The sequence below is a fragment of the Cutaneotrichosporon cavernicola genome (assembly GCF_030864355.1).
Source record: "Cutaneotrichosporon cavernicola HIS019 DNA, chromosome: 7a".
Lineage (NCBI taxonomy): Eukaryota > Fungi > Basidiomycota > Tremellomycetes > Trichosporonales > Trichosporonaceae > Cutaneotrichosporon > Cutaneotrichosporon cavernicola.
This window is the reverse complement of record NC_083399.1, coordinates 442,458-457,758: the sequence shown is the minus strand read 5'-3', so window position 1 is coordinate 457,758 and position 15,301 is coordinate 442,458. Positions and strand designations below refer to the sequence as shown.

At 57.8% G+C, this 15,301-nt stretch overlaps 3 protein-coding genes across 3 annotated transcripts; 2 read left to right on the top strand and 1 right to left on the bottom strand.

Annotated features, from left to right (window-relative positions):
• Positions 1-247: 247 nt before the first annotated feature.
• HOG1 (uncharacterized protein) lies at positions 248-7,363 on the top strand (the record flags this gene model as incomplete). The annotated part of the gene is made up of 19 exons (XM_060603591.1): positions 248-254; positions 290-1,612; positions 1,648-1,729; positions 1,763-2,017; positions 2,059-2,335; positions 2,373-2,660; positions 2,697-3,143; positions 3,180-3,295; positions 4,651-4,672; positions 4,725-4,732; positions 5,255-5,374; positions 5,437-5,566; positions 5,637-5,985; positions 6,027-6,178; positions 6,213-6,492; positions 6,528-6,606; positions 6,824-7,096; positions 7,264-7,312; positions 7,352-7,363. 19 exons carry the CDS (start codon positions 248-250, stop codon positions 7,361-7,363), a joined length of 4,269 nt encoding a protein of 1,422 aa, XP_060459869.1.
• Positions 7,364-8,576: 1,213 nt separating this feature from the next.
• On the bottom strand, positions 8,577-12,032 carry CcaverHIS019_0701750 (uncharacterized protein; the record flags this gene model as incomplete). Its single annotated transcript, XM_060603590.1, has 10 exons — positions 8,577-9,159; positions 9,257-9,424; positions 9,475-9,614; positions 9,767-9,855; positions 9,910-9,942; positions 9,983-10,132; positions 10,926-11,086; positions 11,123-11,388; positions 11,465-11,557; positions 11,709-12,032. 10 exons carry the CDS (start codon positions 12,030-12,032, stop codon positions 8,577-8,579), a joined length of 2,007 nt encoding a protein of 668 aa, XP_060459868.1.
• A 1,439-nt stretch (positions 12,033-13,471) lies between these two features.
• CcaverHIS019_0701740 (uncharacterized protein) lies at positions 13,472-15,130 on the top strand (the record flags this gene model as incomplete). Its single annotated transcript, XM_060603588.1, has 5 exons — positions 13,472-13,629; positions 13,660-13,681; positions 13,780-14,568; positions 14,600-14,742; positions 14,785-15,130. 5 exons carry the CDS (start codon positions 13,472-13,474, stop codon positions 15,128-15,130), a joined length of 1,458 nt encoding a protein of 485 aa, XP_060459867.1.
• Between the last annotated feature and the right edge of the window lie 171 nt (positions 15,131-15,301).

The following is a 15,301-nucleotide window of genomic DNA, read 5'->3' as shown; positions in this document are numbered from 1 at the left end:
AATGTTGATGTGGAGGTGAATTCGCCACTCAAATGTGTACAAATTACAATCAAGGACGCATTAGACAGATCCTAACGTCATTGTTCTAATGGTGATTTGGTCCCGGCTGTGTTTGGTTGACGCGACTGTCCTCGAGCACATGCATCACACCTCACACTTCACAACTTCCCTCACACTTCACAACTTGCCACCACTCATCTGTCATCGTCATCACCTCTACACACAACGGCATGGGATTGACGCAGTAATGCTACGTGAGTTAGCATGCTATTACCTCTAACTTGAACAGCTCGGCCCAGCACGTCATACCTTCCCTCGTCGGCCGACATCTCGGGACTACTTGACGGCCTCGGCGCCGACGACTTTACCGACGACTTGGATGACCCTCAGTCCTCGCAACGTTCGCAATGTAATTCTTCATCCCCAGAACACTTGAATCTGTCTCCACAACATGATGAATTCTACCAACCACCCGCGCCTGCCCCCGAGACAATCCCCTCAACCGTCGGCTTCGCTACGGCAGCAGGACGACGACTCGCACCCCCATCGGAGGCAGCGATGAGTCGCGCGCTCAAGCTCGTGCGCGCGGCGGAACGCGACGCCGAACTCGAGGATGCCCCGAGTAAGCGGCAGCGCACCGAGTCGCCAAAGGCGCAACCTTCTTCGGGGCAGGTGCCAGAGAGCCCGTTAGTTGGGCGCGGGTTCGGGATGGCGAGCGGACGTCCCGCACCGGACCATAGTGAGGCTGCGCGCGCGCGTGCACTCGCTCTCTTTGGCGAGGACACGCCAGTCAAGCCACCCGCGAGGACGTTGGGGTTTCAGTTCGGTTCGGGGTCAGCAGTGCCACCAACACCCGCGAGCGCGCGAGCGCGCGCATTGGCGATGTTTGGTGAAGGAACGCCCACTAAGCCGGCTTCGGGGTTCCAGATGGGTACTGGATCCAGTGCGCCGCCTCAACCCCCTGACGCGCGGGCACGCGCTCTAGCAATGTTTGGCGAACAGACGCCGGTAAAGCCATCGCCTGGCTTCCAGCTCGGCAACGGGTCGAATGGCCCCCCACTCCCCCCAGACGCACGAGCGCGCGCTCCCGCTCTGTTCGGAGGCGATGTCGGACCCTCAACAAGCGCCGTTAGCGGGTTCCAGACTGGATCTGGCAAGCCGACTCAGGCGCCCAAGGCCGAGAGCTTGGCCTTCGCCATGGCCTTGTTGGCCGATGAAGCGCCAATTCCCGCGAATCCTCTCCAGAGAGCCGCGTCGCCCGCGTTCGCAGCTCCACGAAGCACCACCAGTTTCGGCACGCCCACGCCCACACCATCAAGGGCGCCGCTCGCCACGATGACTAACACGTTTTCGAACCCTATGTCCACGCCCAAGCTCCCCAGGCGCATCGAAATCCAGACGCCGGGGACAACGCCGAGACGTATCGGCCTAGGCGCGACATTCGGTTCAGCAAGAGGCAAGCCGAAGAAGGGGTTCGTCACGCCTTTCAAACGAGGAGCTGCTCAGTCAGCTCCGGCGCCGTCGACGCTGCGGAATCCGCTCTCGCTGCACACCCCGGCCAAGCCCCCGCCAGAACCGGCCAAGATCTACAAATCTGTATTTGATCTCAGTCGTGGGTTCTGCTGTGGATCATCTAACCCACAACAGCACCGCCGGATCGCAAGGGAATGCGCGAGGCGTACCTCTACCCAGGGTTTTACACGCCTACCGAGCTCGCCGAGTCTGGACTGTGAGCTGATAGACCTGTGATAGCTAACGCCAGTCCTGACGAGATCTGGACTCTGAACCTTACTAACGCCGTGTATTACCAGTTCATCGCCGAGGACGCCCGCGTACTCGGTACGTCGCAGGCTCTCGAGCAGTTGAAAGTTGTCGGCTGCGAGCTCGCCACGCAGAAGTGGGTCGACAATCATTGGCGCCTCATCCTCTGGAAGGTCTCGGGGCAGGTGATGGCCCAGCCAAAGCTCTTCGACGAGAAATGGAACTGGTACGAGGTGCTCTGCCAGCTGAGGTATCGGTAGGTCCGCCGTAGTTGAGCCCCGAGCCAGCTGACAACAGGTATGAGCGCGAGTACGGCGCGGCCCAGCGGCCCATCATTCGTCGCATTCAGGAGCACGACTCGTCGCCGAGTCTGCCGATGGTCCTCTGCGTCGCGGCTATCCACCGACCTGAACCGGTCGTAAACGAGCGCGACGAGCCTGTCCCACAGAGGCCATACCTCGACGTCACGGACGGGTGGTACATCATGCGCGCGCTGTTAGATGACTGCCTAACTCGTGCCCTCAGCAAAGGCAAGATTCGCGTGGGCCGCAAGCTCGGCCTCTCGGGAGCCAAGGTGAGCTTCCTTCCGCTCGGCATATAGCTCATCCTAGCTCGAGTCGGGGGCAGACGGCGCCGACGTGCTTGAGGCCTACGACAAGTCGCATCTTGTGCTCTCAGGCAATTCGACGCACTTGGCGAAGTGGGACGCACGGTTGGGCATACAGCGTCTTCCCTTCATTGCTGGCCTGTCAAGTTTGTCCGTCGACGGCGGGCCCATCGTCCTGGTGGACATCGTTCTCGAGAGGGTGTACCCGCTTGCATACGTGAACGCCGATCGAGGGTCACGCGAGTCGCCATGGGGCGAAGAGGAGGAGAATCAGCGATCAGATGCTTGGAGGGTGAGCTGAGACTTTCGGACTCTGAGCTGACCACAGGATATGTACGAGGCTGAGAGCACGCGGCTGCGTGAGGAGATGCAGAAGAGCCTGGAGAAGATCCAGGAGCTCGCGTCCATTCTCGCTTCGCACGCTGAGGATGTTGGCGCGATCCCTCCCGGCTCTCCACCAGACGTCGAGGCCGAATTCGATGCGCTGATGGAGGCCCGAGACATCATGGGTCGCCTGCGTGGGTTGTCGCCCACCAAGATAGTCCATCTTGCAACGTACGCGCGTCAACGTGCTATGGCCGAAGCGGAGGCTGGGCGAGCTGAAGTCGAGGCGCAATTGTCCGCCACCTGTCCGACGCGGTCGATCCGTGACTTCCGGATGGTGCGGGTGCGCGACGGCCGCGAAGGTGACAAGCAACAGGCCCGTGTAGCGATGTTGAATGTGTGGGATGCCAAGGTGCTCGGCAACGAACTGAAGGAGGGCCGGCGGTTTCTCGTGAGTTACCTGGACGTCTTTCCCAACTGATGGCAGGTATCGAGTCTCGTCCCGGGCCGATCAGGCGACTGGTCACCACCGAAACCTGGCAAGATCCGCGAAGTGTATCTCCACACTCGGCGGGATACTCGCTGGCAACCAGCTGAGGACACGTAAGGCGCATAGAGGAGAGTTAGTGTACGATACAATTAAGGCCGTCATGTTGTGCATTGCTATCTGCGTTTGCGTATTGATCGCTTGGAAACGCTCTAGGGCTCTATTGTTTGACCCACCGTGTTGTGGATGGGAGCGCGTCGGCGCGCAGTGGAACTGAGGCAGAGCGGCTATGAATGAGTACCGAGGAATGTCGTTCAAGCCTATGACGCAGATTTTTGGACGCATAATTGAACGACTGTTGTCATTGGTCATGAGAGTCTGTATTGCACCGCATACCTGTCAGCTGTCGGCTGTCTGCGAAGGTACTGTCTAGTATTAATGAGTGGGTTCGGTAGATTCATATCAGATATCGCAAGAAGAGTTGAAGAAGGGGGTGGGATGGAGTTTGTCAATGAGTTAAGGCGGCCAGGCGTCAAAGTATACGCAACTCTAGGCTATAGTATATAGTATATGCGATCTTGATGGAGTGTGGGATGCCATATGCCAATAAGCAGCATGTGAGCATGAATTGGACCCTTTATATTTATTTGTTAGCCTGGCTCGTGGGTTATTGGGAGGGTTGGGGGGAAGGTCACTCACCCTTCCCTTCCCTTTCCTCCTTCCCCCTTTCCCCCTTTTCCTTTTCCTCTGTTTGCCTCCACTTTGAATGTTTTCCAAGCAAACCCCGACCGCCGGCCACACGGCCACCAAGGATCCCTTAGCGCTAAGTACCCCCCACCGGTGACTTCTACCTGACCTTTAGCTTGAAGCCTACCTGACCTTTAGCCTGAAGCCTAGGAAAGTGCAAGGCGTTTGGCCGTTTGGTGGGATTCTTCTATTTCAACTCTCCCAGGCAGACCAAGGTACCACCACACCATACCATACTACCATATTCCCCTCTCCCCCCTCCCCCCTCCCCCCCTCCTCGTGCTCAATCCGCCGCACAAACCGTAACCACTACCTCCACAACTACCACTGTGAATCAACCAACCACACACCAACCCTCAACTCGTTGCATTACAGATCCAAGGTTCCTTCCTTCCATCCATCTCCATCAACACTTGATCTTAACAACTGGCTTCTACTCATCTCCAATCAACTCTAGAGATCTAGAGTCAAACGCATACCCATCTCTCTCAATCAACCAGTTACCCGACTCTTCATCACCAAAACGCCACGTCCGCCTCGACTCTTGGACTCTTGGCCGATTCTCATCTCTCACCAACACATACACGGCACGTGCATTCCTGTGCCAACTCACCCATACACACTCTCTCTGTCCAGCCACGCCGTCAACTCATCGGCGCAGCAACCCCGCCGTACTCGTATCAACCCGAGTGCAAGTGTCAACCCGCAACTAGTAGCGCCCCAGCTTTCCATCCGACCGCGACGCGGTGCGTTCACCGTCACCTTCACCTTCCCTACCTCGGTCCAGTTGACATCTAGAACCCAACGTGAGTGTTGTCGTTGTGAAGTGATCTGTGTGTGATGGCGAAACAGACACACAAGCGGATCAACATGGATCTTGAAGCGTGTTCTGGGGATCTGCCAAGATGAGCGGGCAGTGGCGTAGCTTCTGGCGCTGGAGCGCAAAGATATCGTTGGGCCGCAAGATGCTCGAAGCAGACGATCGTCGGAGGCCGCACCCATGCGCTCTGCGTGTTGCGCTGGGAGACAGGAGGGTGGTCTGCGGCTTTACAACTCAAGTCAGGGTCATCAAGCGGACGATGGTGGTTGGCGAAATGCGAGGCTTATCAAGCTCTCTCTCTCTCTGCACGGAGAATCGAGTGGTAAGCCTACCAAAGGCCCGAGGCGCGAGCTGCAGGGTGACTTTGCGCGTGGCTTGCGTTCCCAGACCCCATACCGGCGTTATCCGTGCTTCAGTGGCGCTACCACTGTTGTTGCAACTCTCACTGTGACACGAAATTGTCCCTCTGCGCATTCTCTCCTTCTCAGCACTCTGCTAACATGGATAGCTACAATCTACTCAACATGGCCGACTTTGTCAAGCTCTCAATCTTCGGTACCGTGTTCGAGGTCACGACGCGCTATGTCGACCTCCAGCCCGTCGGCATGGGCGCTTTCGGCCTCGTGTGGTGAGTGCGGGAGTGGGGCAAGCGTGCGCCACCTAATTTCTTGATAGCAATTGACGCCCCAGCTCGGCCAAGGACCAGCTTTCCGGCACGTCGGTGGCGATCAAGAAGATCATGAAGCCTTTCTCTACCCCCGTCCTCTCCAAGCGGACGTACCGTGAGCTCAAGCTTCTCAAGCACCTGCGCCACGAGAACGTACGTGTTGTTATTGCGCCCCATCAACATGCACTGCAGCTGTCAGTGTGCACTCTGCTGACCTCCATAGATCATCTCCCTCTCCGACATCTTCATCTCGCCCCTCGAGGACATATACTTTGTTACTGAGCTCCTCGGCACTGATCTCCATCGCCTCCTCACGTCGCGGCCATTGGAGAAGCAGTTTATCCAGTACTTCCTGTACCAGATTCTCCGCGGTCTCAAGTACGTCCACTCGGCTGGTGTCGTCCACCGTGACCTCAAACCCTCCAACATTCTTGTCAACGAGAACTGTGACCTCAAGATCTGTGACTTTGGCCTTGCCCGTATCCAGGACCCCCAGATGACCGGATATGTTTCGACGCGCTACTATCGCGCGCCTGAAATCATGTTGACCTGGCAGAAGTATGACGTTGCGGGTGAGTACTGTGCGGACCTGGCGACCTGTGCTGACACCCAGTCGACATCTGGTCCACCGGCTGCATCTTTGCCGAGATGCTCGAGGGCAAGCCGCTCTTCCCTGGAAAGGACCACGTCAACCAGTTCAAGATCATCACTGAGCTCTTGGGCACGCCTCCCGACGATGTCATTCAGACCATTGCCAGCGAGAACGTAGGTGCGCGCGCTGCACATGACCTAACTCCAGACCCTCCGCTTTGTGGAGAGCCTGCCAAAGTGCGAGAAGGTGCCGTTCACGACCAAGTTCCCGAACGCCGACCCCGTCTCGCTCGACCTGTTAGAGAAGATGCTCGTCTTTGACCCACGTACCCGTATCTCTGCCACTGAGGGCCTGGCACACGAGTACCTTGCGCCGTACCACGACCCAACCGACGAGCCGGTTGCGGCCGAGGTGTTTGACTGGTCGTTCAACGACGCCGACCTCCCAGTGGACACGTGGAAGGTCATGATGTACTCTGACATTCTTGGTGAGCTTGTCCCTACTGACTGCAGCTGACATAAGACTTCCACAACTTAGGTGACATGTCGCAGAACGAGGCCGAGGGCCCCATTACAGGCGACCTTGCCACGTCGACCGTAGCGTAGGTCCGAGGTTGGCCTATGGCGATAGAAATGTTGGTGGCGAGGTGTACGAGTTCCTTAGTTCGGCCGGTAGCGTAATGCATGCAGCTGTGATTCGCAACAAGTAGGTTTGTGTTATTGTAAGAGTGGGAAATGTGGGTGGAGGTTGAGGTTGATGTGAGAGCGTTAGGGTCACGTGAAAAGTCAGTCTCACCGATTTCGCCTCCCAACGACCAGCTCCGACTTTGCCATCCGCACTTCAATCACCTCCACCGCCGCCACCATCACCATGTTCTCGTTCGCGCGCCTCCTCGCCGGTCCTTCCCGACAGTGCTCGACGCACGCCATGGTGCGCCCTATGCTGGCGGCTCCTTCTCTCGCCGGTCGGCTGGGCGCGCTCGCCCGCCAGCCCGCTGCGCCGCAGACGCTGCGCGTCCTGGGCCAGGTCCGCGGCATGAAGGTCCGTTCGAGCATCAAGAAGTTCTGCGACGGGTGCTCGATTGTGCGCAGGTGAGTCTGGCCGTCGATGAGTGAGAGTGTGGGGTCGGGAGGAGGGATTTTGGGAGTGTGTGGGTTTGGGAAGGAAGGAGGATGACCAAAGCGGAACCAGGAGGATGGGAGCCGACGGGCGTGGAACGATTGTTGAGGGAGGAGCAGAGAGCACCGCTGACTTGCAGGAAAGGCCGCATCTACGTCGTGTGCTCCAAGAACCCCAAGCACAAGCAGGTGAGTTGACCCGATGACAGATGACAAAGCTGACAATAGCGCCAGGGATAGGCCGATAGCATAGCATAGCGATGTAACCTCTCACGCCACGAGCAAGCTGGGACGTGACTGGCTGGGGGAGGGGAGGGGGGGGGTGGAGCGGTGGTAGTGATTGGGGAGAAACGGGGAGGGGGAGATGGAGAGAGGGAGGGAGGGGTGGGAGGAGAGGCGGAGAGGGGGGAAAGAAGGGGGAAAGAAGGGGAAAAGAAGAGGACGAGGACGAGGACGAGGACGAGGACGAGGACGAGGACGAGGGGGTAGTCGAAGGATCTGACGGTGGTTGGGACGGAGGTTGGGTCGCGTGAGTTCAAGGACGTCGTCTCCTGGACCAACGTCTCTCCTGGACCAACGTCTGCTCGTGGCCTCGATTCTGTACCGGAGCGACCTGTGGCTTGTGGTGGGTCACGATACACGGCGTGGGGGCGTGTGCGGCCAGAGTGCAGTTGCAGAGTGACTGGAAGGAAATGCTCGCTGCAGCTTGCGACACGCCTCACTCTCCCTCTGATTCACCTTTTATTACAACCCCGCGACCTGCCATAGCGGCTGGGCATTGTTTGGCGCTGGCAATTGAGCTGTCCAACCTCGTATTGCACATTGCTGCAGGCCGTGCCCAACTCATTCCATGGCTTCAGACAGCGCAAAGGAAAGACAAGTACGTTCCACTTGCCGACTCTCTCGACACGCCTGCATTGCTGTCCCAAGCCAAGCCAAGATTGGTTCCTAGCTGTGGATGACGTGCGAAATACTGTTTCATTTCCAGGCGATTCTACAGCCTTGATTGAGCCCAGCGCGATCAAGATCCCGCTCGAGGCCGATTAGATATCCCGCGTCGGCAATATCGTGGACGGCTTGGTCAAATCCGTGTCGGCTGCACGGTCGCATGGGCCCCAAGCCACTTGCGTCGCTCAGACTCGTTTCCGCTGCGTGTGCACATGTCCACTCGCAACGTGTTGCACGGCCAGCACACAGATGCACTCTCTCTCCAGCTCGAGCCTCGCTGCCCCAAATCCCCCATGTGTGACAAGGACCAGTCTAAGTCTGCCCACGCGCCCACGCCGAGCTCACGCCCACGCCGAGCTCACGCCCACGCCCGAGCTTCTCAAGCTTGTCCCGCCTTGAGTGCTCCGATCTCAGCTTGGCCGTCCGTGTGTGCCACAACTTATCCCCGTACATGCTCCGATCTTCTTCATACGCTGCGATCCCCTACTGCCTACGAGCTACATAATTACTGCTTGGGAGCGGGGGGCGCGAAGTCGAGGCCCTTCTTGATCGAGGGGCCGAGCTCGCTAACGGCCCCCTTGATGAGCGCCTGCTCAGCCTCGTCGATGTTGCCGATGGGAAGGATGTTCTGGACACCGTCACGGCCGAGCTCAACGTTGACCGAGAAGAACTCGCAGCTGCCGCCAATCTCCTTCTTGATGGCCTCACCACCGGGAGCGGCCGAGAGGTCAATGTACGACTGGATGACACGCTGCTTGCCGTTGAATGCGGCGTCAATGACCCAGTTGGCGAACTGAGCACCGGCCTGAGCCATCGAGAGGGTGGCCGAGCCAGTACCGTCCTTGGCCTTAACGACCTCGTCACCACCGAACTGGATGCGGTTAACAAGAGCGTCGCGCTTCTCCTTGTCGTTGAGGACCGCCGCGGGGATCTGGGGGTCGGACTGGGTGAGGAGAGGGACAATGGTGTGGCCAGAGTGGCCACCGACGACGGGGACGGTGTACTTGGGCGCGTCCTGGGGCTTGCCGATGACCTCGGAAACAAAGGTGGCAGCGCGGACAATGTCGAGGGTCGTGACACCGAAGAGGCTGGTCCATTAGCATTGCGCCTTCCACTTCTGGACGAGTGATGGGCGACACCGAGGAAATGCCCGGAGGATCACAAAGAACCGCAAGCCACACTTACCGCTTGGGGTCGTAGCAGCCCGCCTTCTGGAAGACCTGGGCGAAGACGGGAACGGTCGAGTTGACGGGGTTCGAGATGACGCAAACGAAGGCCTTGGGGCAAACGTTGGCGATCGACTGGGCGAGGGTAGCGCAGATGCCAGCGTTGACGTTGAAGAGGTCGTCACGGCTGGCTGTCAGTCTCGCATCCTTTTGGCCAGTCTCGGCTAAATTACTCACGTCATGCCGGGCTTGCGGGGGACACCAGCGGGGATGACGACAATGTCGGCGCCAACGAGGGCCTTCTCGGCACCATTGTCGGCGGGGAGGAAGCCCTTGACAGTCGCGGGAGTGTTGATGTGGGAGAGGTCGGTCGCAACCTGTTTCGTGTGAGCGTCATCTAGCGTCATGATCATATCCGATGTCGGGTGGTGGTCACTGAGCCCACCGGGTGTCGGGGGAATGTTGCCCTGGGTTCCGGATCGGACATGGGACCACGACGACTGGACACTTGGACAATGGGAAGACTTACACCGTGAGCGTTGACGACATCGTAGAGCGAGAGCTCGGTGATGGTGGGGTTGAGCTTGAGGAGGAGCGAGAGAGGCTGGCCAATACCACCTGAGGGTTAGTTGGGCTCTAGGATTGAGACCGTGGGAGATGGCAGCAACTGACCAGCAGCACCGCAGACGACAGCCTTAACCATTTCTGAGAGTTAGCGGGGTTGTGAGTAAAGACGAGTACTCACTGTCTAGATTTAGTTTTGTGGGGGGAGTAGGGGCGAGAGAGGTGAAGATGAGAGTATGGGAGAGAAGAGAGAGAGAGAGAGGAAGGTGGAAGGGGTTATAGGCTGTAGTGGGTAGTGGGGGTGGAAGGTGCTGGTTGCGCGAGGAAGGGGCTCACACGTCAGTCATTTGGGTTGCGTGCCGGGCCATTTGTGGGGGGTTGACACCTTGGCCTGGTCTCAAGGGTCGCTGCGGGGCCAAGTAGCCCAGGGTAATTGGGCAACCGCGTCGCGCCACAGTAATAGTTGGGTGGGATTCTCATTAGATCATTAGCTCACTGATTAACTGAATCTCTCCAACTTCTCACTGTAAACCACACGCACAGACCAATCAGCCTCTTTAAACCGCCGGCTTCCACACATCCGTACCTATCCGACTTCTCCGATCATTGACAATATCAATCAATGACGTGGACACTCTCAACCATCGCGAAGACTCGGAATCCATATGCATCCACGGAGCACTTCGGCCTTGTGGGGACTTGCTCACTGCTCGGGTTGCCGGCACCGTGGCGGCTCGAACGGCAGTAAGCCCGAAACATACATTCCCCAGCGAGCTCGACGGACGCGAGCAATCCGGACGGACTATTCAACCCGTCTCAGATCCTCATGTCGGATATCGCAACCTCCCAGGAGCCCAGCGAGCATGTTCGGCTCGGCTGCGGCTCCGCACGTGGTGTTTCGTGGCAATCGTTCATCAGCTCGTTGACATGTTGCCATTGCGTCGTCACCAATACTACTTGTTCTTGATCGCTTCACCAGTGTATCGACCTCCTTAACTTCTACCTCTGCCTGCACAAGGTCCAGCTGCATCATATACGGGTATCTCGGTGCCGGGACGGGCGGGTATCGCATACAATTGTCCCTCTCTAAATGGCGCCGGTGAACGGGCAAGCAAACGACGTACTACCCGAGATTGTGGGCGAGATGGTCGCCGATAAAATCTTGAGCCACAGCTTGAGGTCATAGTTGATGGTGAGGTCACCCTTGGCCTTGCTGCCTTGCAGTCCGCACTTGGCGGCAATGTCGTTGATCATCTGGCCGGATGGGTCCGCGGCAGTCGAATAGCTGGGGTCAGAAAAACAGCATCTGCAGCTGACTCACTTGAGCTTGAGCGGGAAGTCAAACGTCGACTCGGTGTACGCTCCAAAGTTGGTATTCCACACGGTGCCACCGCCGAAACTGCTGTCCAGACCGGGATACTTGACCGTTGCCGTAATCTGCTTGAAGTGGGCGCCGAACCAGTTGGGGTTCCGGACACTAATGCCGAGCTGAATGTCGAGATTGATGTGCTTCTGGTCGAGGTTGAACTCTGCTGTCGCGGGATTGACGTCGGTGCTGTTTAAGGTGATGCTAGGTGGTCTAACAAACTGAGGTGAGCGACGACGTTACATCCATCAGGGCGCGCGCAGTCCGGACTCGCCGCAGGCCGCCATCGCAACTCACCATAAGGACTGTGAGAATAATGGAGAGAACGATCAGCAGAGTGATCGTTAGGCAGCAAACGACGAGACGACCAGTACTCCGGGCACCGCCACCCTGGGGTCAGCACTACACATTCCGTGCTTCCTCGCTCGCCACCTCCCAAGTAGCATACAGGCTCGTCCACCTAGCGGGCCTGCAAGCGCTGCCCAGTCTGACCTCGCCGCTGTACCATATCCCCCCATCCCTTCACCCACACAATACCCACCCGAGTCCACTGCTTGCCGCGCTCGTCCTTACGCCACATGCGGAGGATACCAGTGCTGCGCGGCGGTGGGCCCATGGCAGCAAAGCTGCTCATCGGCGCCTGCCCTATGTTGGAACGACCTGGCTGCAGACGCTCTGTGCCTCCGACATTTGTGTCGACGTCGGCGGGTGTCGTCTTCTCCGGCCCGTACATGTTGTACTGCTGGTAGTAGCCTTCGGCGTTGCCATCGCGTGGAGCCGACGTCGGATTCCCGCGATCGTCCAGGTACTCTGCGCCCTGCTCGGCGTACGGGTCGCGGTAAGATGCGTTGTAGTTATGCGACATGGTGGGAGTGAGGGTGGTTGAGGAAAGGGGGTTGCTGCGCGTTGAGATGGAGTGCCGTGCGCGTGAAGGAGGCGGTGAGGGTGCGTGCCTGGAAATGTTTAGGGTGGAGGTCGGATAACGGAATCCCGTGATGTGACAATACGTAAGTCGGCTCCTGGACCAGTGATGGGCCCGTTATCAACAAAAGATGAACTCGACAGCAATCTCGCGACGCGCGGGAGATACAATACAATGCAGGCGCTTGCCGTCGATACGAGTGGGGTGCCTTACGCACATTCGGCCGAACTGTGCATTGCGATGCCGAAGTTGATGCTGGTGAGCTTCCTTGGCCGTAGAGTCCACTCCCGAGGCCAGGGTACGGGGTTGCAAGGCTGCGATGTGCTTAATTTAATGGCAACACAGTATCTGGGAACGGAGGCACACCAGAATCCGAAGTGAGAGAGCAAGAGAATGCGCCATACAGCTCTTGGTCATCGCTGCAGACTGGTGGAGATGCAGTGGTCACAACTTAGACGGGCAAAAGGCTTTGTTGAATTTGGGAATTCAACAAATATTGAAAGAAGCCTTTGTAGCTCAGTGGCAGAGCGCGCCTTTCGTAAGGGTGAGGTCGGCGGTTCAATCCCGTCCGGAGGCATTAGTTTTGCTTTGTTTTGTTTTTGCTCATGGCTATTAACTCGTATGTATGATTTTATGCCCATACATGCACAGAAGGACGTATTATCTACCCCCGAGTGAGGTCAGATTGGTTCTATGTAGATAGGGTGGGAAGATAGAGGCGATGAAAAAGATGGCCTGAAGAGCGGGTGGGTAGTCTCTTTCTTTTCTTTTTGCTCCTCTCTTACAGCATTCATGCACCTTTTGATACCCCCAGAGGCATAGACAAGTGTCATGGCTACATTCTGGTCCAATTAGATCTGTTCTAAATTGATGCTGTGGCGCGATAGATGCGATGGAAACATGGCGCGTTGTGTGGTGCGTCGATGGTTTCGTCGGTTCGATGTGTGCGGCATCCCGCCACGGATTGAAGGAGAGGAAGAGCTCGCGCCTCGGTATGTCGACTTGATCACGAGCACCGCTCGATTTGGCCGCACCGGACAGGCGCAGCAGCGGACATCACCATTGGCCGAAGGTAATGCAGCTGCCGAGGCACGAATGTACCAACATCAACCACTCGACCGGCCTATTCTCGAAACACCTCCTGAACCACTGTACCTCCTGAACTCACATCTGACAACCATTGGGCTGTTTGCTCAGTCGGAAGGTTGTGGTAAGGTCACCGCAAAATCAGCAGCCTGCAGAATCTGGAACAACATCGGGCCGTTTCATCACCGGACTAATGTCGGAACGACCACATTCGATGCGTCGGACGTAGTGGACACATACATAGTGCAGCGGGCCGTTCTTGCCTTTCACGTCAGACATTAAACCTCTGGCAGACCATGGACCCAGCACCCAGAATCCCACCACCGACGGAGGACGCGCTCGCCGTTCCCCCTTCCGAGGTGGAGGCGGAGCAGCACCACCACCACATGTACATCTTCGCTCGGTTGCGGCGGGTCCTTCCCCCACCCTCTCGGCGACGGTTAAATGCCGTCTAGTACGTCCAGTAAGAATGATCTAACACCAGCGCGGCGATGATGATAGCCATGGTGTTGTGTGGCTGGACCGAGGGGTCTACGGGACCCCTAATCCCCCGTCTGAGGGAATACTACAACGCAAGTTCCCTTCTCTCAAAGACTGACGCCAGCTCAACTACCTAGTCATGTCGCTAATCTACACCACGGCCTTTGTGGGTTCCATCATAGCGGGCCTATCAAACGTCTGGATAACCGACCGTATCGGCTTTGGTCTCGCCTGTGTACTTGGAGCCTTGGCATACGTTATAAGCTACCTCCTCTGCGGGACTGGGGCACCATATGCCGTCTTCCTGGTCGGGTACGCGTTCAACGGATTTGGCCTTTCATTGCTCGATGCCCAAGTGAATAATATCACTTCCCGCCTCCCGAATGCCGGTACCAAGATGGCTTTCGTACAGGCCTGTTTTGGGTTGGGTGGGACCCTAGCACCGTTCCTCTCGACTGCTTTTGCAGCGCACGTCGACAAGGCATGGTATTACTACTTTGTGGCCATGGGTGTTTCGATGATTGCCCTGGTGGTGATGCTGGTGGCGTTTGATATGCGGACAGAGGAGCAGCTCATCCAGCCGGAGAACTGGGAGGCGGGGGAGAAGTTGGAGACGGCGGAGGAGCGGGAGCACGCAGAAGCGGCTGCGGCGGCGGCTGCATTCAGGCTATCTGAGTCAGCAGCTGCGCAGGCCGAGCTGAATGAAAAAAGCGCAGAGGCCAAATCCGAGACCGAAGCTGAGGCCGATACCAAAGCCGAGCCCACGCCCACAACCCCACGCTCACCCGCGCCCAAGAAACCCGCATCCTCGGGACGCAAAATGAAGCGCATCTTCGCCACGCCGGCCGTCTGGGCCCTCATGGGTTTCAGCTTTCTCTACATCGGTGTCGAGGTCGCCATCTCCTCCTGGATGGTAAGTCGTCTTATGGACCGACTGACACCAGACCTCGTTCCTCATTGAGAAACGCGGTGGTAACGCCAACTCGGGGTACGCCGTCACCGGTTTCTGGGGAGGTATGACTGTTGGCCGCGTCGCTCTCCTCCCCATCACCAATAGGCTGGGATACCAGCCGTCCATCTATCTTTAGTACGTTGTCTCTGCCTACGCCGCGTTCGCGACTCACATCAGCTCGGCCATCGCGCTCGCCCTCGAACTCGTCGTCTGGTTCACCAACAGCCTCGTCGGAAATGGCGTGTGCTTTGCGTTTGTGGGATTCTTCCTCGGGCCAGTGTATCCCAACGCACTTATGGTCATTGCTGAGACGCTCGACGACGATCTGCGTGGCGGCGTCATGGGGTTGATGGGGAGTATTGGGGGCGCTGGAGCCGCTGCGCTCCCCATGATGGCCGGGGGGATTGCCGACCGCTTCGGCATTTGGACGCTCCAGCCGGTCGCGGTTGCTCTTATTGCTGCCTACACCGCGCTGTGGGCGACCGTGCCGCGGAAGCGCATCAAATCGCTGATCAGCGAGTAAGCAGGTAGTGGGCAAGTTGGATGTACTTTATGCATGTTGTGAGGGACTATGCTGTGGTAGTTGCTGCTGATTCTGTCTGTCCTTTGAGATAGCCGAGATGTTGTCGAATGTGAGCGGGTGATTGATGGCGAGGGTTGTGCGCCGTCGACGAGCCCACCTATCGGCTCCGCG